The sequence below is a fragment of the Hemitrygon akajei genome, chromosome 16 (genome assembly GCF_048418815.1).
Source record: "Hemitrygon akajei chromosome 16, sHemAka1.3, whole genome shotgun sequence".
Classification (NCBI taxonomy): Eukaryota; Metazoa; Chordata; class Chondrichthyes; order Myliobatiformes; family Dasyatidae; genus Hemitrygon; species Hemitrygon akajei.
The window spans coordinates 82,149,662-82,174,890 of record NC_133139.1 but is presented as its reverse complement, the minus strand read 5'-3'; the positions used below and the strand labels follow the sequence as shown (position 1 = coordinate 82,174,890).

The window sequence follows — 25,229 nt, the reverse complement described above, 5'->3', positions numbered from 1 at the left end:
TATCGGGATTGAGTGTGGAATTGAGATAGGATGGAGGAGTGAGGGTAAAGCTATAGGATCGATACAGGGGTCATGAGATTGGGATTAGTCAGGGATCAATAGAAGGATATGGGAAAGAGCGGGATTAGTTTGGGATTGATACAGGGACACGGAAGAGTGTGATTAGGGATCGATACAGGGACACTAGAAAGAATGGGATTAGTTATGCATCCAAACAGGGAGATGGGGAAAGAATGGGATTTGTTATGGATCGATACAAGGAAATGGGGAAGAGTGGGATTAGGGATTGATACAGGGACACAGGGAAAAGTGGGATTAGTTCAGGATTAATACAGAGACATGGGAAAGAGTGGGATTAGTTTAGGATTGATACAGGGACATGGGGAAGAGAGGTATTATTTAGGGATCAATCAGACACATGGGAAAGAGTGGGATTGGGGATCAAGCAGGGACATGGAAGAGTGGGATTGGGGATCAAGCAGGGACACAGGGAAGAGTGAGATTAGTTATGGATTGATACAGGGCTCTAGGAGAGAGTGGCCACGGGGATAATTTTGTTTTGAAATAAAATATTCACACTTTAAACAACTGTTATCCGTGCTTTTTTATTTGTTTATTGATTTTTGATGTTTGTCATATTTAAGTCCCATATATTGATGGTAAATTTGTGAACACACTGTACACTGATGGACAAACAGGGATAGAGAGGTACTGTCTCGTACAACAAACAGTGTGGCATAGCTAGAACGTGAATCTGGGCCATGAGTTTAGAAACAGTTTACACATGAGCATTACAAATGTACAAAGATTACAATCAGTAATTTCAACTGATTTTTAATACCTTTTCAACATATTTGTGAGATTTGATACTACAATTTACACCAGATCCCGAGGCTGAATGTGGAGGGCTGGGCGTTGAAAGTGCCATATCCTTAACTGTACTTCCTGAGCCGGTAGCCAGCATCCTGGATCTGGAACAGGACAGACTGCAAAGTGTGCAGTGTGTGTGTGTGTGTGTGTGTGTGTGTGTGTGTGTGTGTGTGTGTGTGTGTGTGTGTGTGTGTGTGTGTGTGTGTGTGTGTGTGTGTGTGTGTGTGTGCACGTGACAGAGAGAGGAAGTGTGTGCGAGAGGGGGGAGGGAGAGAGAGAGAGAGGAAGTGTGTGTGAGAGGGGGAGAGAGAGAGGAAGTGTGTGTGTCTGCATGAGAGAGAGTGAGAGGTAGTGTGTTAGAGAGAGAGAGGGAGTATGTGTGTGTGTGAGAGAGAGAGAGAGAGGAAGTGTGTGTGTCTGTATGAGAGAGAGTGAGAGGTAGTGTGTTAGAGAGAGAGAGGGAGTGTGTGTGTGTGTGTGTGTGTGAGAGAGAGAGAGAGAGAGAGAGAATGAATGAGTGTGAGTGTGTGCATTTGCTGCACATTTGCCAGCCCTGTTTGTTGGCATTCTTCCTCCCCAGGGTAACAGTTTGCATTTGCTGGGGCACGTTATCTGGACTCACAACTTCTGACCTCACCACGATCACCTCTTGGTCCTCTCATAGCAACAGTTTTGGAATGAACCATTTACAAACATTACATTATGTACAAATATCAATCAGAATTAAACAGAATAAAACTATGAATAATGAACTCAAAAAACTGTACAAGCTCGTCCTGAGCCTCTGCTGTGGGACCATCCCCAGTGGCCAAACCTCGCCAGCTAAGGTCTCTCTGTTCCTAGAGAGAGGCTCTTCCAAGATCAGGAGCAAGGATCCAGCACCAGAATCGAAAGGAACAATGGAGATCAGGTGGGTGACAAGCCCAACTTCCCTGGAGAGCATGCAGACTCAAGGTGGACTCCGATCCAAAGGGACCTCTATATGCCCTGTGGAATGTGACTCCATCCCTGACACTCTTCTACCCTCCCAGGGCGTGTCCCTCCATCCCTTCCCCATCCCAAGGAAACAACTCCCTCCACTGGAATTGGGATTCCTTCCCAGCTCCTCTTGCAAGGGAGTGAGCACCCCACGATAAATAGTTTAAAAAAAACCCCTGTAGAAACTGAAAATCGGAATTAAAAGCAGAACCTGCTGGGAAAGAGAAAAATCGTTAAAGTTGCAGGTCAAAGACTCTTCCTCGGGCTGTACAGAATTTGACCTGAAAGGCTAACTCCATTTCTTTCTCTGGTGAATTAACCCTCCTCTGACTGTTCCCTGGATTCTCAATCCCATCTTTTTGGGAGGTTCTGTAATAATTGCCACTGGAAGGCATACTGGCTATGGAGCTTGTCAAGATGCTGTGGTCAAGTCTGAACACTGCACGAGTTCCCAGGACCCTGCAGAGGTTAAACACTCTTTGTAGACAGGCTGACCTCACTCAAACCTGACTCCCACTCCCACACTACCCTGCATAAATGGTCCTGGGAGAAATGGTGACTGCGGTGCAGGGATCCCAGCCCACGGGAATGATGGTCTTTGGAGCAGTGCCAGGAACCTGCAGGGACAGCGAGGTGCCTGAGAACATGGCCACACTGGAATAGCTTACCCTTCCATTGACCTCCTCCTCACACCCTGTTTCCAGAGGGCAAAGGTCCTTGACTCAGCACCAATGGAGTCCACCTCCCAGTCTACACTCAGTGGGCCACAAAGTGCCAGAGTTCCCAACAATCTGGGCAGGCTCCAGCAGCACAGCCAGTAATCACCACGGCACCAGCTGCAGTCTCACCTCCTGCATGGCTGAGGCCGGCTGCAGGCGACGCAAACCAAGATTAAGGCAAAAAAAAAATCTGATTGATCCTGACCTTTTTAAGTAGCAAACCAGGAAAGCAGCAATTTCATGTCTGGAATTTAATGACTGGACGAAATAGGAGCTGAAAGGGAGTCCAGAGCTCACCTTGATCCCAGCAATGGGAACAAACACTGGCAATTCTGTCATACATGAGCAGACACACGTGACTTCCCATGTGCCCACATATGAGTTCACGTCTGTTTGTATGTTAGACTTCAGGCCTGTACAGATGCATAGGTATTTCAGTCTGTGTGGTACGCATTTGTGTCTTGTGTTAATGCAAACACGCGCCTATGCACGTATGCATTTGCGTGTGTATCTGCGTGCATGCGTGTCGCTGCATGTGTCCCTGTGTGTACATGTGTTTATGTCCATGCATGTGTGTTCAGATATGTGCACACACAAGGGATAAAGTCACCTGTGCATTTGGCTGAGATACCCATTGGTTAGAAAGTTTGCAGCAGTGAGGGTGAGGACCAGGTGCTGGAGCTGACCTCAGTGAGAGCTCTCACCCCACAGGAAGGGTGAAAGGGTCCAGCGACTGTCCCGGTGGAACAACTGGACCCTGGACCAAACCTGATTTCCAGCCTGTCCTGGACGTGAAAATGCAGCGAGTTCCTGGGACACAGAAAAGGGGTGGGAGGCACTTCCCTTCCTATGCCAGACAAACACATCCCAGAACCTCAAAACATAAATTATTAAAAGTCCCAAAGATATTGCGGTATTGTGCAAATGAAGATTGAAGGAAGACTTCACAAACTGAGGAGCAGAGTTTAGTGTTAAACTGGGTCCACTCAAAGCCCCAGGCTACGACCCATTGATCTAACTCTGCAGAATAAATTAGAAGTAAGACTACATAAAATATAACATTAAAAATAAAATAACTCATTGCTTGACTTAACTACGAAGACAAAGCTTGTAGGTAAATCTAGGAAAGGCACTCCCCAGATCGGGCACCCTCTTCAGAATCCTGGTATTGGAGAGAAAGTGACTCCCAGTGAAACTCCACCCCCTCCACCTTCTCTTTCAGTATGTTGGTTTGTGGGGAGGTGGTCGTGGGGTGGGGAGGGGTTGAGGGGCGAGAGTGTGGAACATAAATGCTGTTCTGAAGCCCCCTTCTCTCGCCCCATTACCCGTGCTGAGGTCCAAGGCGGGCAAAGAATGGCTTCCATCTCTGGCCTGTTCCCGCTCGGAGTTTCCTGAGTGTTGGGGGCACACTGATGGCAGAACCCGGCCCGTGGGCCTGGATTCCAATCTACAGTTGACTCGCACGTCTCCAGAAAAAGACAAACTTCATCCGCATGGTCCGTCCCACCAGCTTCCTGGTCTACGATTCCGCAGGGGAAGAGTCCGTGCACCTGGGACCTAACTCCCTCTCCTCCTGTGTCCCTGGGGCGTCAGCCACAGACACTTCCGAATTAATACAGTTGGCGTCCTCTTCCCCCGTGCTGCTTCTCTCCTTGTCCGATGGCTCGGAATCGTCCTCCTCCTCCAGAGTCAGCTCGAACTGGAACTTGTCCATGCAGACCTCTTCTCCCTGGCTGGGATCATCCAGTGGAGGTGAGGGGCTCTGGGGGATCATACCCTGGTACCAATATCGGTTGTCTTCCAGCGTATCCAGGATGTCCTGGGCATCGGGGTGGACTAGGTCAGCCCACGTCTCCCACAGCGGGTGCACAATGTAATCAATGAAGCCCACCTGTGGGAATAGGAGGAAAAAGTCAATTAAGTTTCCCACACTGCCATCCCCTCACCCCAAAGCACAACTCCGTCATCCCCTCCCTTCACTGCCCCAATCAACATCTTCTCACAAACCCTTCCTGTGCACCCCTTCAGGAGTTCACAGTTCGGAGGGACAGTACCGAGGGAGTGTCTCACTGTCAGAGGGACAGTACCGAGGGAGTGTCTCACTGTCAGAGGGACGGTACCGAGGGAATGTCACACTGTCGGAGAGACAGTACCGAGGGAGTGTCTCACTGTCAGAGGGACGGTACCGAGGGAATGTCACACTGTCGGAGAGACAGTACCGAGGGAGTGTCTCCCTGTCAGAGGGACGGTACCGAGGGAATGTCACACTGTCGGAGAGACGGTACCGAGGGAGTGTCTCCCTGTCAGAGGGACGGTACCGAGGGAGTGTCACACTGTCGGAGAGACGGTACCGAGGGAGTGTCACACTGTCAGAGGGACGGTACCGAGGGAGTGTCTCCCTGTCAGAGGGACGGTTCCAAGGGAGTGTCTCACTGTCGGAGGGACGGTACCGAGGGAGTGTCTCCCTGTCGGAGGGACGGTACCGAGGGAGTGTCTCACTGTCAGAGGGACGGTACCGAGGGAGTGTCACACTGTCAGAGGGACGGTACCGAGGGAGTGTCACACTGTCGGAGGGACGGTACCGAGGGAGTGTCACACTGTCAGAGGGACGGTACCGAGGGAATGTCACACTGTCAGAGGGACGGTACCGAGGGAGTGTCTCACTGTCAGAGGGACGGTACTGAGGGAGTGTCACTGTCGGAGGGACAGTACTGAGGGAATGTCACACTGTCAGAGGGACAGTACTGAGGGAGTGTCTCCCTGTCAGAGGGACAGTACCGAGGGAGTGTCTCACTGTCAGAGGGACAGTACCGAGGGAGTGTCTCACTGTCAGAGGGACAGTACCGAGGGAGTGTCTCACTGTCAGAGGGACGGTACCGAGGGAGTGTCTCCCTGTCAGAGGGACAGTACCGAGGGAGTGTCTCACTGTCAGAGGGACGGTACCGAGGGAATGTCACACTGTCGGAGAGACGGTACCGAGGGAGTGTCTCACTGTCAGAAGGACGGTACCGAGGGAATGTCACACTGTCGGAGAGACGGTACCGAGGGAGTGTCTCACTGTCAGAAGGACGGTACCGAGGGAATGTCACACTGTCGGAGAGACGGTACCGAGGGAGTGTCTCCCTGTCAGAGGGACGGTACTGAGGGAGTGTCTCCCTGTCAGAGGGACGGTACCGAGGGAATGTCACACTGTCGGAGAGACAGTACCGAGGGAGTGTCTCCCTGTCAGAGGGACGGTACCGAGGGAGTGTCACACTGTCGGAGAGACGGTACCGAGGGAGTGTCACACTGTCAGAGGGACGGTACCGAGGGAGTGTCTCACTGTCGGAGGGACGGTACCGAGGGAGTGTCACACTGTCGGAGGGACGGTACCGAGGGAATGTCACACTGTCGGAGGGACGGTACCGAGGGAGTGTCTCACTGTCAGAGGGACGGTACTGAGGGAGTGTCACTGTCGGAGGGACAGTACTGAGGGAGTGTCACACTGTCAGAGGGACAGTACTGAGGGAATGTCACACTGTCAGAGGGACAGTACTGAGGGAGTGTCTCCCTGTCAGAGGGACGGTACCGAGGGAGTGTCTCACTGTCGGAGGGACGGTACCGAGGGAGTGTCACACTGTCGGAGGGACGGTACCGAGGGAATGTCACACTGTCGGAGGGACGGTACCGAGGGAGTGTCTCACTGTCAGAGGGACGGTACTGAGGGAGTGTCACTGTCGGAGGGACAGTACTGAGGGAGTGTCACACTGTCAGAGGGACAGTACTGAGGGAATGTCACACTGTCAGAGGGACAGTACTGAGGGAGTGTCTCCCTGTCAGAGGGACAGTACTGAGGGAGTGTCTCACTGTCAGAGGGACAGTACCGAGGGAGTGTCTCACTGTCAGAGGGACAGTACCGAGGGAGTGTCTCACTGTCAGAGGGACAGTACTGAGGGAGTGTTTCCCTGTCAGAGGGACAGTACTGAGGGAGTGTCTCACTGTCAGAGGGACGGTACTGAGGGAGTGTCACATTGCTGAGCCTGCAGTACTGAGGGAGCACCATTCTGTTAGAAGGGTAGTACTGAGGGACAGCTGGACTATTTACAAGTGCACATTCCAGATGTTAAAGTGAGGCAGTCTGATCTTGTAACTTATGTAGAAATGATAAAGCACATCCTCTAAAATTAATCCTTCTACATCCTTCAGCATCTTACTGGTCATTGTCACTGTTTTTTATGAAGCCTTGTGTGCGAATAGAGTGCATTTCTTTCAACATTACAATGCTGTGGGATACTCTGAGGAAGGCCTGCAAAAGCTCCAGCCCCTGTCTGCCTCTTGTCCCTCATCACCTCAGTGTGAGTCAGGGTGTGTGTGAGGGGTTCCTGTACTTCCAGCTTCCTGTCCTGAGTGCAACATGGATTGGAATTTCAGAGTTTGGAGAGAATTCCACGTTGTCCCTTAAATGGAGACAGGCTTTTGGGGAAAATAAATAGGTCATGATGTAGGGGAGCAGGACAGAGAACTGGCTGCCTATCAGGAAACTATACACAAGCGACATGGTAATGCAGCAGATAGATAGATAGATCCCAAAGGAAATTAGTGTCACAGTAGCATTACAGTACACAGATATAAATATTAGAAGTTAAATAGAAAGAATTAAAAAAAAGTTACCACAAACAGTCTAACGGGGGGGGGGGGGGGGGGTCATCATTTCTCCTGCTATAGGTTGACTCATTATAGAGCCCAGGGTAAGAATGACCTCATACAGCACTCTTTGGAGCAGCGCATTTGTCTTAGTCTATTACCGAAAGTGCTCCTCTGCTCAGCCAAGGTGGCAAGCAGAGAGTGAGAAAGATTGTCCAGAATTGCCAGGATTTTCCATAGGGTCCTTTGTTCTACCACAGCCTCCAGTGCGTCCAATTTGACTCCTGTAACAAAGCCAGCCTTTCTAATCAGTTTATTGAGCCTGTTGGCATCACCCGTGTTGATGCCATTGCCCCAGCACACCACCGGCAACAACAGACTGGTAGAACACGTGAAGGAGAGACCTGCATACTCCAAGGGAGCTCAGTCTCCTCAGGAAGTAGAGGCGACCCTGGCCCCTCTTGTACACAGCTCCACTCAAGTGTTAGTGCTCCACTCAAGTCTAGCAATGCTATTGCAGCTCAGGGTGCCAAGAGTTCAGAGTTCAATTCCAACATCATCTGTAAGGTGTCTGTACATCTTCCCCGTGGAATGTGGGGATTTTCTCTGGGCGCTGCGGTTGGCAGGTTAACTTGTTATTGTAAGTTGTCATTGTGATTATGCTAGAGTTAACTCGGGGCTTGCTATGTGGAGTAGCTCGAAGGGCCTCGTTCGGCGCAGTATCCCAATAAATAAATAAATAACAGGTCTTCTGGCAGGTTGTCAGGATGTAAAGAGTGATGTTCTACTGAACTTGTGATGCTGGGAGCTTTGCTTTCTGCTGTTTAAATAAGAACATAAGAAATAGGAACAGGAGTAGGCCATTGGTCCATTGAGCCTGCCCCGCCATTCAATAAGATCATGGCTCATCTGTCTGTAAACTCAGCTCCATCTACCTACCTTTTCCCCATAACCCTTAATTCCCTTACTATGTAAAAATCTATCTAACGTTTCTTAAATATATTTAGTGAAGAAGCCTCAATTGCTTCCCTGAGCAGAAAATTCCACAGATTCACCACTCTCTGGGAAAAACAACTTCTCCTCATCTCCATCCTAAATCTTCTCCCCTGAATCTTGAGGCAATGTCCCCTGGTTCTAGTCTCACCTACCAATGGAAACAACTTTCTTACTTCTATCTTATCTATCCCTTTCAAAATTTTGTATGTTTCTATAAGATCCCCTCTCTTTCCTCTGACTTCCTGAGAGTATACTCCCAGGGGACTCAATCTCTGCTCATAGGTTAACCCCTTCATCTCTGGAATCAACCTGGTGAACCTCCTCTGCACTGCCTCCAAAACCAGTATACCCTTCCTCAAGGCAACACGAGTGAATCTGCACATGCTGGAAATAAATAAAAACACAAAATGCTGGCAGAACTCAGCAGGCCAGACAGCTTCTATGGGAGGAGGTAGTGACGACGTTTCGGGCCGAAACCCTTCATCAGGAGTGAAGTAACATTGGATGGTCGAGGGGAGATAAGAAGTGGGGGGAGGGATGAAGAAGTGAGCTGGGAAGTGACAGGCTGAAGGGAAATGGGCTAGGGGGAAGGTGGAGAATTATGGGAAATAAAAGAGAAAGACAGGTAGGGCTGGGGGGAGATTATAGTGAGGGGGGAAAAGAGAGAGAAAGAGGACCAGACTAAAATTATAGATAGGGATGGGGTAAGGGTGGGGGCAGGGGTATTAACGGAGGTCTGTGAGTTGAATGTTCATGCCGGCAGGTAGGAGGCTACCTAGGCGGGAGATAAGGTGTTGCTCCATCAACCTGCGTGTGGCCTCATCTTGACAGTAGAGGAGGCCGTGGACAGACATATCAGAGTGGGAGTGGTCTGTGGAGTTGAAGTGTGTGGCCACAGGGAGATTATCCCCCCATCCCTCCCCACCGACCTCCCTCCAGGCACTTATCCCTGCAAACGGAAGAAGTGCTACACCTGCCCCCACACTTCTTCCCTCACCACCATCCTAGGCCCCAGACAGTCCTTTCAGGTGAGGCACCACTTCACCTGCGAGTCAACTGGGGTGATATACTGTATCCGGTGCTCCCGATGTGGCCATTTATACATTGGGGAGACCCGCCGCAGACTGGGAGACCGTTTCGCCGAACACCGGCGCTCAGTCCTCCAGCAGTGGCGGGATCTCCCTGTTGTTGTATTCGATCTGCCAGACCTTGGCCCACATACTTAACCTATCTATATCTCTCTGCAGACTCTCCATATCTTCTGTACAATTTGCTTTTCCACTCAGTTTAGTGTCATCAGCAAATTTTGTTACGCTACACTCAGTCCCCTCTTCCGACCCCTGTGGCACAACATTCACCACTGACTGCCAACCAGAGAAACACCCATTTATACCAACTCTCTGCCTTCAGTCGGTTAACCAGTCCACTATCCATGCCAATACACTTCCTCTGACTCCATGCATCCGTATCTTATTTATAAGTCTCTTGTGCGGCACCTTGTCGAACGTCTTCTGGAAGTCCAAGTATACGACATCCACCTGTTCCCCTCTATCCACAGTCATTATGTCCTGAAAGAACTCCAGTAAGTTTGTCAGATAGGATCTGTCCTTTCTGAATCCATGCTGCGTCTGTCTAATGGAACCACTCCTTTCTAAATGTTTCACTATTTCTTCCTTATTGACAGCTTCAAGCATTTTCCTGACTACAGATGTTAAGCTAACTGGCCTATAGTTGCCTGTCTTTTGCCTACATCCTTTTTTAAAGAGTGGTGTGACATTTGCTGTCTTCCAATCCGCCGGGATGTGCCCAGAGTCTAGAGAATTTTGATAAATGATTATCAACACGTCTACTATAACCTCCACCAATTCCTTCAGCACCCTGGGATGCATCCCATCAGGACCAGGGGACTTATCTACCTTCAGGCCCTCTAGTTTGCTCATCATTATCTCTTTAGTGACAGTGATTTTATCGAGGTCCTCACCTCCAATTTTGTCCATAACATCCTTCTTTAGCATATTAGACGTGTCCTCCACCGTGAAGACCAACACAAGAAAGTCGTTCAATGCCTCAGCCATTTCCTTATCACCCAATATCAATTTCCCCTTCTCATCTTCCAAGGGACCTACGTTGACTTTAACTACTCTCTCCCGCTTTATATATTTATAAAAACTTTTGCTATCTGTTTTTATACTTTGTGCTAATTTACTTTCATACTCTATCTTCCCTTTCCTTATTTCTTGTTTAGTTGTTCTCTGTTGTTTTTTAAAGTTTTCCCAATCCTCCAGTCTCCCACTACTCTTTGCGACTTTGTACACATGAGCTTTTAATTTGATACTATCTTTTATTTCTTTAGTTATCCAAGGCTGGCTCTCCCCACACTTACTGTCCTTGCTTTTGACTGGAATATACTTTTGTTGAGCACTGTGAAAGATCTCTTTGAAAGTATTGCAGTGTTCCTCAACTGTCCTACCAAATAGCCTGTGCTCCCAATCCACATTAGCCATCTCCTCCCTCATCCTGTTGTAGTCTCCCTTGTTCAAGCATAATAGACTAGTTTTAGATCTAATTATTTCATCCTCCATCTGAATGCGAAATTCAGTCATACTATGATCACTCTTTCCAAGAGGATCCCTGACTACAAGATCGTTAATCTTACCTGTCTGATTGCACAGGACTAGATCTAAGATGGTATTTTCCCTTGTAGGTTCACTAACATGCTGCTCGAGAAAGCCATCACGGATGCATTCTATGAAGTCCTCCTCAAGACTTCCTTGACCAACCTGATTCACCCAATCTATGTGGAAGTTAAAATCCCCCATGACAACTGTTGTTTCGTTCTTTCAAGCCTCAGTTATTTCTTGGTTAATCGCCTCTGCCACTGCAATATTTTTATTAGGTGGCCCATAAACAACACCCACCAGTGATTTTTTTTTCCCTTTACTATTCTTAATCTCTACCCAGATGGACTCAACATTCTACTCCGTAGATCTTATATCATCTCTCACAGTCGCCCTGATCTCATCCCTAATCAAGAGCGGCACCCCACCTCCTCTGCCTTCCCGCCTATCTTTCCGTATTACCTGATACCCTTGGATATTTAATTCCCAGTCATCTCTACCTTGCAACCAAGTTTCTGTAATGGCCACTAAATCATATGGCTTGGTACTGATCTGTGCCACAAGTTCCCTAAACTTGTTTCTAATACTACGGGCATTTAGATAAAGTGCTCCTATACTAATTGTCCTTTTAGAATCTTGTGACCTATGCGATTTTTGCTTTTTAATTTTATGCACTCTACTCTTACTTCACTAACTCTAGCTTTGGTCTCTGCATCACTTCCCTCTTCGTTTTTGTGTGGGTTCCCCTCCCCCCCGACATATTAGTTCAAAGCCTCCCCAGCAGCACAAGCTATAAATGAAGGCACCAGACGTACAGTTGCTGAACACAAAGTTAAGTGATGACAGGAAATTCAAACGGAACACTGCTGGGTTACTCTGACAGCTTAGCTCAGCAAATATCTGTCAAGTAGAGTATAAAGAGTGAAATGGTCCATTTTGGCAAAAAGATAAAAACAAAACGTGTTTTATAAATTGCAGAGCTCTGAATCACAGAGGGATCTGGTGTTCTAGTAAATGGTTCACAGAAGGTGCAGCATGTACTGAGGGAAGCAAACAGAATATTTATTGGCAGTGAAATTGAATACAAAAGTAAGTTCATGCTTCGGTTGAATGGAGCACTGGTGAGATCGCATCTGGAAAACTTTACTTTGTTATTCTCCTCATTTAAAGGTGAATTTCCAGGCACTACAGTTCAAAGAAGGTTTACTGCTTTAGGAGGAAAGGACAAAAGGCATTAGTCAGACAGCACGGAGTATTGTGAGCAGTTTCAGGCCCTTATCTAAGAGAAGATGTGCTGCCATTGGAGACGGTTTAGAGGAGGATTACAATAATGATGCTGGGACTGAAAAGGTTAACATATGAAGAGCGCTTGATGGCTCTGGGCCTGTACTCACTGGTGTTTAGAAGATTGTGGGGGGTGAATTTGACTAAAAGTTATTGAATATTGAAAGGCCTAGATAGAGTAGGTGTGAATGTTTCCTATAGTGCAAGAGCCTCGCAACAGAGGACACAGCCTCAGAACGGAAGGATATAGAATTAGAACAGAGACAGGGGTGAATATTTAGCCAGAGGATGGTGAATCTGTGGAATTCATTGCAGTGGATGGCTGTGAAGGCCAAGTCATTGAGAATATTTAAAATGGAGGTTCAATGGTTACAAAGAGAAGGCAGGAGAATGGGTGTGAGAGGGATAATAAATCAACATTTAAGGAATGGTGGAGCAAACTTGAAGGAATAAATAGCTTAATTCTGCTCCTATGTCTTATGCCCTAACAGTCTTACACCATACCAATGGATTCAAAGGACAGTGGGAGCCACATACCTGGGACTTCTCTACCGATGCAGTGTGTTTATCGCACATCGGGCTGATCTCCATCCCGCGCTCCCGCTCCCTGTCACCCTGGCGGAAGAATTCCTCCAGGATTCGGTCAGTCCACTGCCGGTACAGCTCCAGAGGTTTGGTGGGGTTACTGAGGTCAGCGCAGTGGACCATGTTCCTCATTACCTGGCAACAGAGACACATCAATACCAGGTTACCAGGGCACATCGTGCAGGCCAGACAATGTCAGCTTGGTCCATTCTTAGCCCCCACCCTGCCACAGTCTGTAATGGTTATGGAAAGAACCCCCACCCCCAATGCTGAACTCTTCCAGACACTGGTAAATCCTCAATACTGCCACATCTCACGATACAGACCTGAGCTTTGCCACCACTGTCGATGCTGTTGCCTGAACAGAATGTGTTGCCCTTGAGATGGTCCTACGGTGAAGGTGACGTGGGGTGAGGCTGGTCCAGGGCGAACAAGTCAGGGTTGTTGGTCACTTGCAGGGGAAAATGCAGATAGTGGTGTCGACTGGTGCACGAAGCCCTCACCATCAATAATGGCGCTGCCCCTGCCCCCTCTAGAAGAAGCCAAGCTCCAAACAACATCCGTCTCTTGGTGACGCATGTTAGGACAGGGGTAAAGGGAGCTTTTTTCTGTACGCAACCCACGTCCTCGCTCACAGTTCAGGAAAAATGCAAATGCCTCGGGAAAGATCAGAGGAAGCTTCAGTTGTGTTGGTGTTGACATATCAGGCGTGATCTCCTCAACAGAGGTCAGGACTTTATTCCCTAGAGCGTAGGAGAATGAAGGGAGATTTGATAGAATTATGCAAAATTCTGAGGAGTGTTGATAGGGTAAATGCAAGCAGATTGCTTTCCATTGAAGTTGGATGAGACTTGAACTAGAGGTCATGGGTTAGGGATGAAGGATAAAATATTGAAGGGGGACATGAGAGCAACATCTTCATTCAGAGGGTGGTGAGGGTGTGGAACGAGGTGCCAGCTATCAGGTAAAAGGTACAAGAGCCTCAGGACTTGCACCACCAGCTTCAGGAACAGTTACTTCCCCTCAGCCATCAGGCTTTTGAATAAAAGTGGATAACTACATCTTGCCCATCCATTGAGATGTTGCCACAAGCAATGATCTCACTTCAAGGACTCTTTACCTTGTTATCTCATGTTCTCGTTATTTATTGCTATTTATTCATATTTGCATTTGCACAATTTGTTGTCTTCTGCACTCTGATCTTTCATTGATCCTGTTATAGTTACTATTCTACAGATTTGCTGAGTATGCCCACAAGAAAATGAATCTCAGGGTTGTCTATGGTGACACATAGGTACTTTGATAATCAAATTTACTTTGAACTTCTGGAAATTTAAATACCTCCCTTAAGAGTGGAAAGCCTTGTTGAGAAAGTCTTGTGAAAATGGAGGGCAAGTGGCTTGAAAGCTCATGGATGGAGATATAACACAACAGCTATTTCACTGTGCAGCAAGACAACAGAGTGGAAATGTTCCCAGAGGGCTAGCATGGACATAGTGGGCTGAGCGAGCTTGTATCTATCAGTCCTACATTGACTGAGCTACTAACCCACCCACCCATCCCAGCTAGAGCCACTTCTCAAAAACAGTTTCAGCTTTAAGAAATGCAGCGACACTCCCTGCTCCCATTTCCCCATTCTCCAGCAAGACGCAGTTCCAGTGAGTGCCCACTCTCAGGTCATGTCACTTTCTCTGACAAGATTATTCCCTCTGTCTCCAAACAGAGTTGCTAGTCACTACTCCAGAATGGTCCACACGCCTTTGTCTTTCCCCCACGTCGTCTCTCTCTCTCTCACGCCTCCCCCAAACCCACCCAGAGTCTCCTGACACAGTCAATACCTGGATCCTGTCCGTGTAGTTATCAAGCAGCAGCACCCCCGAGCTGGTGACCTTCTTTGTCTCCACCATGGTCTTCAGGTCTGCGAGGAGAGTCATGTGTTTGGACATGTCCGTCGCCAGGACCTGCACACAGGACACACAAGCACCCACAGCTCAGTCACTTCAACTTTCACCCAAACGTCATAACATCCTGGCTTCCGTGCCATGGACCCCTACCATTAACCGAGGGGACTGTGGACCCCTGCTCTGGACGGCTTCCAACCCACAGCAATACCATCAGGAAATTTACTCCAGTGAGGCTTTGAGTCTACGTGAAAGCTGGCACCAGAGGACACACTGCTCCTTGAGTTCTGCATCTGCAGCAGAGAGGTCAGCACTGCCCACCTCACGGTACGGTGTGCCCGATACAGCCAACTGACTGTGCAGGGATACCCCTTCGGTAAAACTCATCTCAGAGTGCAGCACTCCACCAGTACTGCGATGATATCCCAGTCCAGCCTCTGCTGTGGATGTGATTCCCATGGTGGATCACTTGCTGTACCCAGTCCCCGAGACACTGTGATCTTACGCAGTGTGGAGCTTCCTCAGCACCACCCCCTACATAGAACTAATTTCACTCAGTACACCCCCTCCCACAGTGAGAAGCTCCCTCAGTACTCCCCCTCCCGCAGTGAGAAGCTCCCTCAGTACTCCCAGCACTGTAGTGTGGAGCTCCCTCAGTACTCCCAGCCCTGTAGTGTGGAGCTCCCTCAGTACTCCCCCTCCCACAGTGTGAAGCTCCCTCAGTACTCCCAGTCCTGTAGCTCCCTCAGTACTCCCCCTCCCACAGTGTGAAGCTCCCTCAGTACACCCCCTCCCACAGTGAGAACCTCCCTCAGTACTCCCAGTCCTGTAGCTCCCTCAGTACTCCCCCTCCCGCAGTGAGAAGCTCCCTCAGTACTCCCAGCACTGTAGTGTGGAGCTCCCTCAGTACTCCCAGCCCTGTAGTGTGGAGCTCCCTCAGTACTCCCCCTCCCACAGTGTGAAGCTCCCTCAGTACTCCCAGTCCTGTAGCTCCCTCAGTACTCCCCCTCCCACAGTGTGAAGCTCCCTCAGTACACCCCCTCCCACAGTGAGAACCTCCCTCAGTACTCCCAGTCCTGTAGCTCCCTCAGTACTCCCCCTCCCACAGTGTGAAGCTCCCTCAGTACTCCCTCTCCCACAGTGAGAAGTTCCCTCAGTACTCCCTCTCCCACAGTGAGAAGCTCCCTCAGTACTCCCCCTCCCGCAGTGAGAAGCTCCCTCAGTACTCCCCCTCCCGCAGTGAGAAGCTCCCTCAGTACTCCCAGCACTGTAGTGTGGAGCTCCCTCAGTACTCCCAGCCCTGTAGTGTGGAGCTCCCTCAGTACTCCCCCTCCCACAGTGTGAAGCTCCCTCAGTACTCCCAGTCCTGTAGCTCCCTCAGTACTCCCCCTCCCACAGTGTGAAGCTCCCTCAGTACACCCCCTCCCACAGTGAGAACCTCCCTCAGTACTCCCAGTCCTGTAGCTCCCTCAGTACTCCCCCTCCCACAGTGTGAAGCTCCCTCAGTACTCCCCCTCCCACAGTGTGAAGCTCCCTCAGTACTCCCTCTCCCACAGTGAGAAGTTCCCTCAGTACTCCCCCTCCCGCAGTGAGAAGCTCCCTCAGTACTCCCTCTCCCACAGTGAGAAGTTCCCTCAGTACACCCCCCCCCACAGTGAGAAGCTCCCTCAGTACTCTCACTCCTGTAATGTGGAGCTCCCTCAGTACTCCCCCTCCTGCAGTGAGAAGCCCTCAGTACTCCCCCTCCCGCAGTGAGAAGCTCCCTCAGTACTCCCCCTCCCGCAGTGAGAAGCTCCCTCAGTACTCCCAGCACTGTAGTGTGGAGCTCCCTCAGTACTCCCAGCCCTGTAGTGTGGAGCTCCCTCAGTACTCCCCCTCCCACAGTGTGAAGCTCCCTCAGTACTCCCAGTCCTGTAGCTCCCTCAGTACTCCCCCTCCCACAGTGTGAAGCTCCCTCAGTACACCCCCTCCCACAGTGAGAACCTCCCTCAGTACTCCCAGTCCTGTAGCTCCCTCAGTACTCCCCCTCCCGCAGTGAGAAGCTCCCTCAGTACTCCCAGCACTGTAGTGTGGAGCTCCCTCAGTACTCCCAGCCCTGTAGTGTGGAGCTCCCTCAGTACTCCCCCTCCCACAGTGTGAAGCTCCCTCAGTACTCCCAGTCCTGTAGCTCCCTCAGTACTCCCCCTCCCACAGTGTGAAGCTCCCTCAGTACACCCCCTCCCACAGTGAGAACCTCCCTCAGTACTCCCAGTCCTGTAGCTCCCTCAGTACTCCCCCTCCCACAGTGTGAAGCTCCCTCAGTACTCCCTCTCCCACAGTGAGAAGTTCCCTCAGTACTCCCTCTCCCACAGTGAGAAGCTCCCTCAGTACTCCCAGCACTGTAGTGTGGAGCTCCCTCAGTACTCCCAGCCCTGTAGTGTGGAGCTCCCTCAGTACTCCCCCTCCCACAGTGTGAAGCTCCCTCAGTACTCCCAGTCCTGTAGCTCCCTCAGTACTCCCCCTCCCACAGTGTGAAGCTCCCTCAGTACACCCCCTCCCACAGTGAGAACCTCCCTCAGTACTCCCAGTCCTGTAGCTCCCTCAGTACTCCCCCTCCCACAGTGTGAAGCTCCCTCAGTACTCCCCCTCCCACAGTGTGAAGCTCCCTCAGTACTCCCTCTCCCACAGTGAGAAGTTCCCTCAGTACTCCCCCTCCCGCAGTGAGAAGCTCCCTCAGTACTCCCTCTCCCACAGTGAGAAGTTCCCTCAGTACACCCCCCCCCACAGTGAGAAGCTCCCTCAGTACTCTCACTCCTGTAATGTGGAGCTCCCTCAGTACTCCCCCTCCTGCAGTGAGAAGCCCTCAGTACTCCCCCTCCCACAGTGCAAAGCTCCCTCAGTACTTCCCCTCCCACAGTGTGAAGCTTCCTCAGTACTCCCTCTCCCACAGTGAGAAGCTCCCTCAGTACTTCCACTCCTGTAATGTGGAGCTCCCTCAGTACTCCCCCTCCCGCAGTGAGAAGCCCTCAGTACTCCCCCTCCCACAGTGCAAAGCTCCCTCAGTACTTCCCCTCCCATAGCGTGAAGATCCCTCTGTACTCAAACTCTTCTCAGGCTTCCAGCCAGGTACAAGTATCACTTGTAACCAACATTTCAATGACAAGTTTTGCCATCTTCGTCAGGGATGACGCCTACGCATGTCCAGTCTGGTGGCATTTATACACCCCCCCCCCCACCCCGGTCGTCCACCCCTCCTGATTGGTTAGTCCTCAACCAATCGGGTTTCTGCTCTGCCACCTTGTTTTAAATTGTATTCCAGTTCTTACACAATTGTAAACAAGATGGGACAGCAGAAACCTGATTGGTTGAGTGACTAACCAATCAGGAGGGATGAACGACAAGGGTATAAAATCCACCAGACTAGACATGGCCAGGCATCATCCCTGATGAAGATGGCAGAGTTTGTCATCGAAATGTCGGTCAAAATCGACACTTGGGCTCGCTGGAAGCCCAGAAAGAGTTTATATGTCATATACACACAGAAAACACTAAATCCTTTCTCACTCACTACTTCCCACCCTCTGCAGTGTGGAGCTCTCTCAGGACTCCCCCACCCCAGAGTGCAGAGTTCCCTTGGTACTGTATGAGGGGCCATTTCTTGGGCTGTGACCCCGGGACAGCTCTGTACAGTGGTGGAGGAGGAGGGGTATCTGTTGCCAAACCGAGCACTGCAGGCACTCACCATGTCGATGACCATTTTGCGGAGACTCTGCCTCTGCCGTTTGGGAAGGTTCTGGAAGATGTCGCAGTTTTCCTCCTGGAGGAGTTTGAAGCCCACGGCCAGGTGGTGGTTCTCCAGCACAGACTCATCGTTGTACATCAGAGCCAGCTCGGAGTCTGAGGGACAACAGAACTGTGAGTCCAGGGCAGGCACGGAGGAGAGGGTGTGGAGAAGCCTGCACCCCTCTCCCCCACCCCCAGCTCTGACCCGAGACCAACAGCAGCAGTTGAACCGAGTTCACCTGGGAACTCCGAGCAAGCCATCGGTTCGACCCCTGCTCTGCGACATCATGAAGCTGCTGTGCCTGGTCAGTATCGGTCATAAGGACAGGGTCAAATGGGACCTGTTAGAAAGACTTTCCCCATCTGCAGTTGTACACTCAGCCGGAAGCGCAGAGGGAAATGACTCCTCCTGGTCAACTCCCTCTTTTCAAATGATAGTGTACCCAGTGTTTCAGCAGTTCAGGTAAAGGAAATTCGCCCTTAACAAATACACAAGTCACTGTCAAAAGTTGGAGATTGCTACAGGCCACTGCCTGTAAAGAGTTTGTACATTCTTCCCGTGACCACATGGGTTTCCTCCGGGTGCCCTGGTTTCCTCCCACAGTCACCGGTTGGGAGGTTAATTGGTCATTGTAAATTGTCCCATGATTAGGCTCGGGTTAAATCAGAGGATTGCTGAGCAGTGTGGCTCAAAGAACTGCACCTCAATAAATAAATAAGCAAATAATAAAAATAGTTCTTCCAGAATTTACTTGAGAGGCAAAAAAACTTTAAATTAACAAAGGAAGAAAGTTCTGTCAGTTTCTGTCAAGGGTTCACATTCTGGGAAATCACGGTAATGCTAGTTTTCTGGGAACAACCCCTCAGGGGGTGCACAGTGTTTCCTCATGCCATAAAAGGAAGCCATTTGACCCATCAAGTCTATGACAGCATACTGAGCAATCCCTTATACCACAAATCTTTCCTCTCTCTCATATTCCCATTAGCTGTCCAGATTCTGTCACTCACCCACACAAGGGCGGGGGAGCATTTACAGCAGCTAATTAACCTCCCAACCCACATGTACAGGGGAAGAAGCTCTTGCTGTCATGGGGAGAACATGCCAACTCCACACAGACAACACCCGAGGTCAGGGCTGAGCACAGACTGCTGGTTCTGTGAGGCAGCAGCTGCCCACGCAAGGATTGGGGCTCTCGAGGAGAAAGGTGACTCCCTCCAGCGGAACATAAGCTCCTGCTGGACAAAACCTCCATTCAGATGCCAGGCAGGACACCAATGGAGAGATTACATAACTGGACTGCTAACTTAGATGGTTAAGTGAATAAACTTCAGATGCTGAAAACCTGAAATAAAAACTGAAAATTCTAGAAACACTCGGCAGGTCAGGCAGCATCTGTGGGCAGAGAAACAGTTAATATTTCAGGTTCAGCATGACCTGTTCTTTCTAGTATTTTCATCTTCTCTAGAGGGCTGGAGTAGCAACCCAGCTAACAGTACTGAGCCTCTTTCCTTCACTGCACGGCCTCACCGCCTCCCCGGAGCAACCAGGGGCAGGAATAAATACCCAGAAACCACAAACAGGTGAAACCTACTCTCCGTCCCAGATCAGATACTCACTGGTGTTGATGAGGAACTGATTGGAAACTCCCGGATGATCCACATCGTGAATGGCTGCGGCGAAGAGTGCAGCCAGGGTTTCTAGGTCGGTGAAGACAGCCTGTAATAGACGGTGGAGACAGGCAGTCAGACGCACGCCCCACACTCTGCTAACTGCCGCTGAGCGGGAAAGCAAGCTCTGTGCCACATGCTACAGCAGCAGCCACCCGACCGGTCAGCTGGGTTTTTAAGGCACTGGTGATCCGGAGCCCATTGACAAGGAGAACAGCAGAGGCATATTCAATAGCCACGTTCATACAGGTAAGTACCCAAAAGGGAAGGGGGTTGAAGGGCCATGAGTTTGAGGGTTGGCTGGATTGGTCTTACAAAGGACCTACATGGACTCAGCGGGCCAAATAGCCTTTATTCCAACTGCAACCACCCTGCGATTCTGTAATGCCAATGCCTGGTGACGTGAAACAAGAGAAAATCTCCTGCTTCAAGCAATTTCAAGATCTCTGAGGATCTAAGCTGGTCCCAACATATCGATGTAGTAATAAAAAAGGCAAGACAGTGACTATACTTCATTAGGAGATTGAAGAGCTTTGGCGTGTTAACAAGTACACTCAAAAACTTCTATAGATGTACCGTGGGGAGCATTCTGACAGGCTGCATCACTATCTGGTATAGGGGTGGGGGGTTACTGCATAGGACTGAAAGAAGCTGCAGAGGGTTGTAAATCTAGTCAGCTCCATCAAGGAGCAGTGGTCTCAGAAAGGCAGCTGTCATTATTAAGGACCTCCAGCACTCAGGTTACCATCAGGTAGGAAGTACAGTAGCCTGAAGGCACACACTCAGTGATTCAGGAACAGCTTCTTCCCTTCTGCCATCCGATTCCTAAATGGACATTGAACCCTTGAATACCTCACCTTTTTTAATATACAGTATTTCTGTTTTTTGCATGTTTTTTTAACCTATTCAATATACGTAAACTGTAACTGATTTTTTTTTCCTCTCATCTATATTATGTATTGCATTGAACTGCTGCTGCTAAGTTAACAACTTACATGTCACATGCCAGTGATAAAAATCCTGATTCTGATCTGCAGATGCTGGAAATCCCGAGCAACACACTCAAAATGCTGGAGAAACTCAGCAGGTCAGGCAGCATCTCTGGAAAATACCAGACAGATGAGGTTTTGGGCCGTTGACTGTCTACTCTTTTCCGTTGATGCTGTCTAGCTTGCTGAGTTCCTCCAGCATTTTGCGTGTGTTGTTCTGTCCTTCTGGAGAGTAGTAGGGTGGAGGGGGGGGGGGTTCACTCTCACTCCAGTAACGGGGCATGGGGCCTCCCTCCTACCTTCACCTACTGATCAGGAGTGTGCGGAGGGAGTACTCACGTCGAGGGCTGGCGTGGAGAGCAGCACGTGAGTGGACTGCATCACGTCAGCCGCGTGCAGGCTGTTGTGGTAGGCGACGTCAGCGTGGTAATGGTCCTCCAGCGTCATGATGTAAGTGAGGAACGTGTCGACCGGGATCCGGAAGGTCTTTAACAGATCTCTCTCCTGAAACAGAGCAACACTCCGAATGTAGGGTGATCATTTACGTGTACACAGAGTGAAAACCCTCCCCACAGTACGCGGTGACTCTACAACAGTTACCCGAGAAATCCCATCCTCAACACAGTGACTACAGTAACCAGAAACTCACTCCACCCCGAAACACAGCCAAACTGTGCCCACCTTCCAACCTACTCCAACGTCATGCTTCCCTCCAGCATCGCCCTCAGCTCGGCTTTCATAGTTACTGTCCTCATTGCTACCATGAGGAAGGAGGGACAAGAGCCCGCCGACCCACGATCAACATTCTCGGAATATTTCTTCCCCTCTGCCGACAGCCCAGGAGCTCCTGAACATTACCTCACTGTTCCTATTTGGCACTACTTATTTAATTTTTTATTGCTACTTCAATAGTTCAATGGGTCCATTTCATATCAGAGAATGTATACAGTATACAACCTGAAATTCTTACTCTTCACAGACAGCCACAAAACAGAAAAAAAAACCCCAAAGAATGAATGACAGAAAACGTTAGAATCCTAAAGCACCCACCCCCACACATGAGCAGCGACAGAAGCATCAACACTCCCCCCTCCCTCTTTCCTTCCCCCCACTTGCATCAACCTCCCTCCACCCTCCATACAATCAATAGCAAAGCCCCCCCAGAGACAATGATCTAGAGTCCATCAAAAACTACAGTCCATCCCAACACTTCAATATCTTAGACAGGCTCTCCCTCTCCCTCTCTCGATATCGCTCCTGCAACAGTGACAGGGGAGATCAGCAGCTCGCCGTTTCGATGTGACAATCTGCCGCATTGCTTGTCCGAGTTCTCAACCCGAGGACCAATGAGGTGGGAGTGGGGGAGTGGGGAACGGGAGGGGTAGGGAGAGATATCGCATGAGTGCAGGGGTCTTCTTTCGACAGCAGCGTACAGAACCTGCTGTCTCGATGTTTCAGCTTCCTGCAAGATTGTATAGCTTACAGAGCAGCAAGCTGACGACCTACTGCCAGTGAAAATAAACCCAAATCTGATTCTGATGTAATGTATATCTTGGAAATAAACGGAAAATTATATCTTGTGCCATGAATGACGGCAAGAAAATGTGCTGTTATATATTTGCAAATATAATTGAGCTATTAAGTTACCCAGAGATTAAGCACCCACCTCCATAAACAGTGACCACGTGTAATTCAGAGGGCAATTCTTCCCTCAAATAAGAAGTACCTCTACAGTCATCCACTGAATGATCCCTACCCTGAAAAACCGGAGACTGTACAATAACTCAGTGTGTAATCATCACCATAAAGAGGGACTAAGGAGCATAAATGAGTGATCGTTGAGTCAGTACCTGGAAGATGGCGTACATTATGCAGCTGAGTGGCCTGTTGTTTGAGAACTCAGATACCCGGAAAATGTTAAGGCCCCATTTATTCAAGTCATCGAGTTCCTGTAAACAAAATAGGACAACATTGTAAAAACCAAGAACCAATATTATATCATGAGACACAAAAGCAGAATTAGGTCATTTGGCCTATCGAGTCAGCTCTGCCAGTTCATCACGGCAGATCCATTTTCCCTCTCGGCCCCAAACTACATATCAGTACCTGATCCACCAATGCAAGCCATTTGTAATCCTTCCACCAACTCTCCCCTGATGGTGGTGACCTTCCCCATAGCTTATATATCGCACTGTCGTTGCTGTGTTTGTTTCTGGTCATCATCCCCTGCCCACACACCACATCCACACGACTGTGGGCCGTGCGTGTTGCCGATGTGACTTGGAAGGGAAGAAGCTGGTGGGCTCCTGGCAAGGACCAGACAGGGGCGTAAGCTCGGGAGCCTCGGTACCAGAGAGGGCCAGCCATTCCCCCAGTGTTGCAGGGAGCGCATACAAAATGCTGAAGGCGAGATCGACGTGGTTTGTGGATTGGACTGCAGTTCACATTACGACGTGTTTCCCGGTCTAAGGCTGCTCCTTTGTCTGTTGCTATTTTGGGTGACTTTTGAATTGGGAAGGCCTGCAGGTAATGAACACTGAGCTGAACTAAATAGGGACTCTTTGATTGTGTTTTATATTCTGTGCTTTCGCTCGTCCTTTCTTGTTGCCGTTTTGTTTCTCGTATGGGTGGGAGAGGGTTGATGGTTTTCTTTGTTTCGTGGCTGTCTGCGGACGAGATGAACCTCGGGGATGAGTACTGTGTACATACTCTGATGATAAATGTAGTCTGACTTTGAGCTTTAAGTCAGCCAGCATCTATGGAGTCGACATTTCGGGCCATTGATGTTGCCTGACCTGCTGAGCTCCCCCAGCGGTTTGTGTGATGCTCAGAGTTTCGGCATCTGCAGAATCTCTTGTGTTTATCACTCACAGAGGGTCAGCCTGCCTCTGGGATGGCAGACTCGTGTGCCCAGTACTCAGGACCCGTTCGCTGCCCTTACCTTGGTCAGTGCATCTTCCTGCTGGGTCTTCACTCCGAACCTAGGGATCGAGGAGTTGGTGACGCTGAGGTTCGAGCCGTGGGTCAGTTTCTTCACTCCGCTGATCTGACACATGGGCTGCTTTGATTTCTTCTCCCGCTCCTTCGGCGTGGGTGGCGGGATCTCCACCTCGTTCTGCTTGTCTGAAAATACGGTGTGTGGGATATTAAATTAAACCCCAAACAATGACGTGTGAAATGACACCACTAGAGGGAAGGAAAATTGAAACTACGTGTTCTTACTGTGCAGACAGAAAGGGAGGGACTTTGGACACCAAACATAAACACACATACATGTAAGCCAAACTTACATGAAAACACAGAACATATTCATTCAGACACATGCAAAAACATGCAGAACACATACATAAAGAACACAAACATACAGGATGTGTGCAAACACGTACACACGTTGTGTTAGGGAACGCTTCAGCCTGACAGTCTGTGTAGATCTACACTACAGCAATCTCACTAGTGCCCTTATCCGGACCAAAGAAGAACTGCTGCGATACCTCTGTGGGTCGAGCAGCATCTGTGGGGGGAAGGAGCTGTTAACATTACGGGTTGAGATCCTGCTTAAGAGAGAAGAGTAGAGAGGAAAGGTGGTCAGTATAAAGACGACAGGGGCCAGTAAGTGACTGGTGGACCAAGGAGGGGTGAAGGATTTTAGGCTGGAGGAGCCAGTTGAGAAGAGAGGCAAAGGTAGAATTGGCTGACAGAGGTGGGTGGATGATAGATGCAGGCAATCAAGAGGGAGAGAGAGAAAAAATATAGACAAATAACTTCAGGCGAGGGGAGGGTGAAGGTGGAGGCAGAAGGTGAGTGGGAATACAAAGACCATGAGTGCTGGATTCTGAGTAGGGTAGGTGACAATGGGAGACATTTAATGAAGAGACGAAGGGCAGGTGAGGGAAGTGTGTGGGAAATAGGTGAATGGAATCACGAGGGGCAGGAGAATGGAAAGAGATGATGGTGGGGCAGAGGGGGACAATGGGAAAGGGAATTCAAATGGGAGGGCCATACATAGATCATAAGAGAAGTGGACAGAAGAGATAAGGTTCCACTGAAATTGAAAACAATTAATTTTGCAGACTACCCAGGTGAAATATGAGGCATTCGTGTTGGGTCTCTCTCTCATCCTTGGAGAAAGCCAAGGATGGAAAGGTTGATGTAGGAATTGAAGTGGGAACTGAAATGGGCTGTAGCTAAGAGCTCGTGATGGTCAATGTGGACGGAGCACAGGTGCTCTGGAAAGCT

At 49.6% G+C, this 25,229-nt stretch overlaps 1 protein-coding gene across 10 annotated transcripts in view; it reads right to left on the bottom strand.

Moving 5' to 3' along the window:
* Window positions 1–591: 591 nt before the first annotated feature.
* The window catches only part of LOC140740224 (3',5'-cyclic-AMP phosphodiesterase 4B-like), a 458,171-nt gene continuing 433,533 nt past the window's right edge, over window positions 592–25,229 (bottom strand). For all 10 annotated transcript variants that reach the window (XM_073069300.1, XM_073069298.1, XM_073069301.1 and 7 more), the window contains 8 exons: window positions 23,935–24,116; window positions 22,844–22,942; window positions 21,333–21,497; window positions 19,954–20,053; window positions 18,296–18,450; window positions 14,512–14,634; window positions 12,626–12,808; window positions 592–4,458 (listed from right to left, as the gene is read on the bottom strand). In XM_073069300.1, coding sequence (XP_072925401.1) covers window positions 4,087–4,458; window positions 12,626–12,808; window positions 14,512–14,634; window positions 18,296–18,450; window positions 19,954–20,053; window positions 21,333–21,497; window positions 22,844–22,942; window positions 23,935–24,116 — 1,379 coding nt within the window. In that variant the 3' untranslated portion in view covers window positions 592–4,086. The remainder of the gene's footprint in view (window positions 4,459–12,625; window positions 12,809–14,511; window positions 14,635–18,295; window positions 18,451–19,953; window positions 20,054–21,332; window positions 21,498–22,843; window positions 22,943–23,934; window positions 24,117–25,229) is intronic.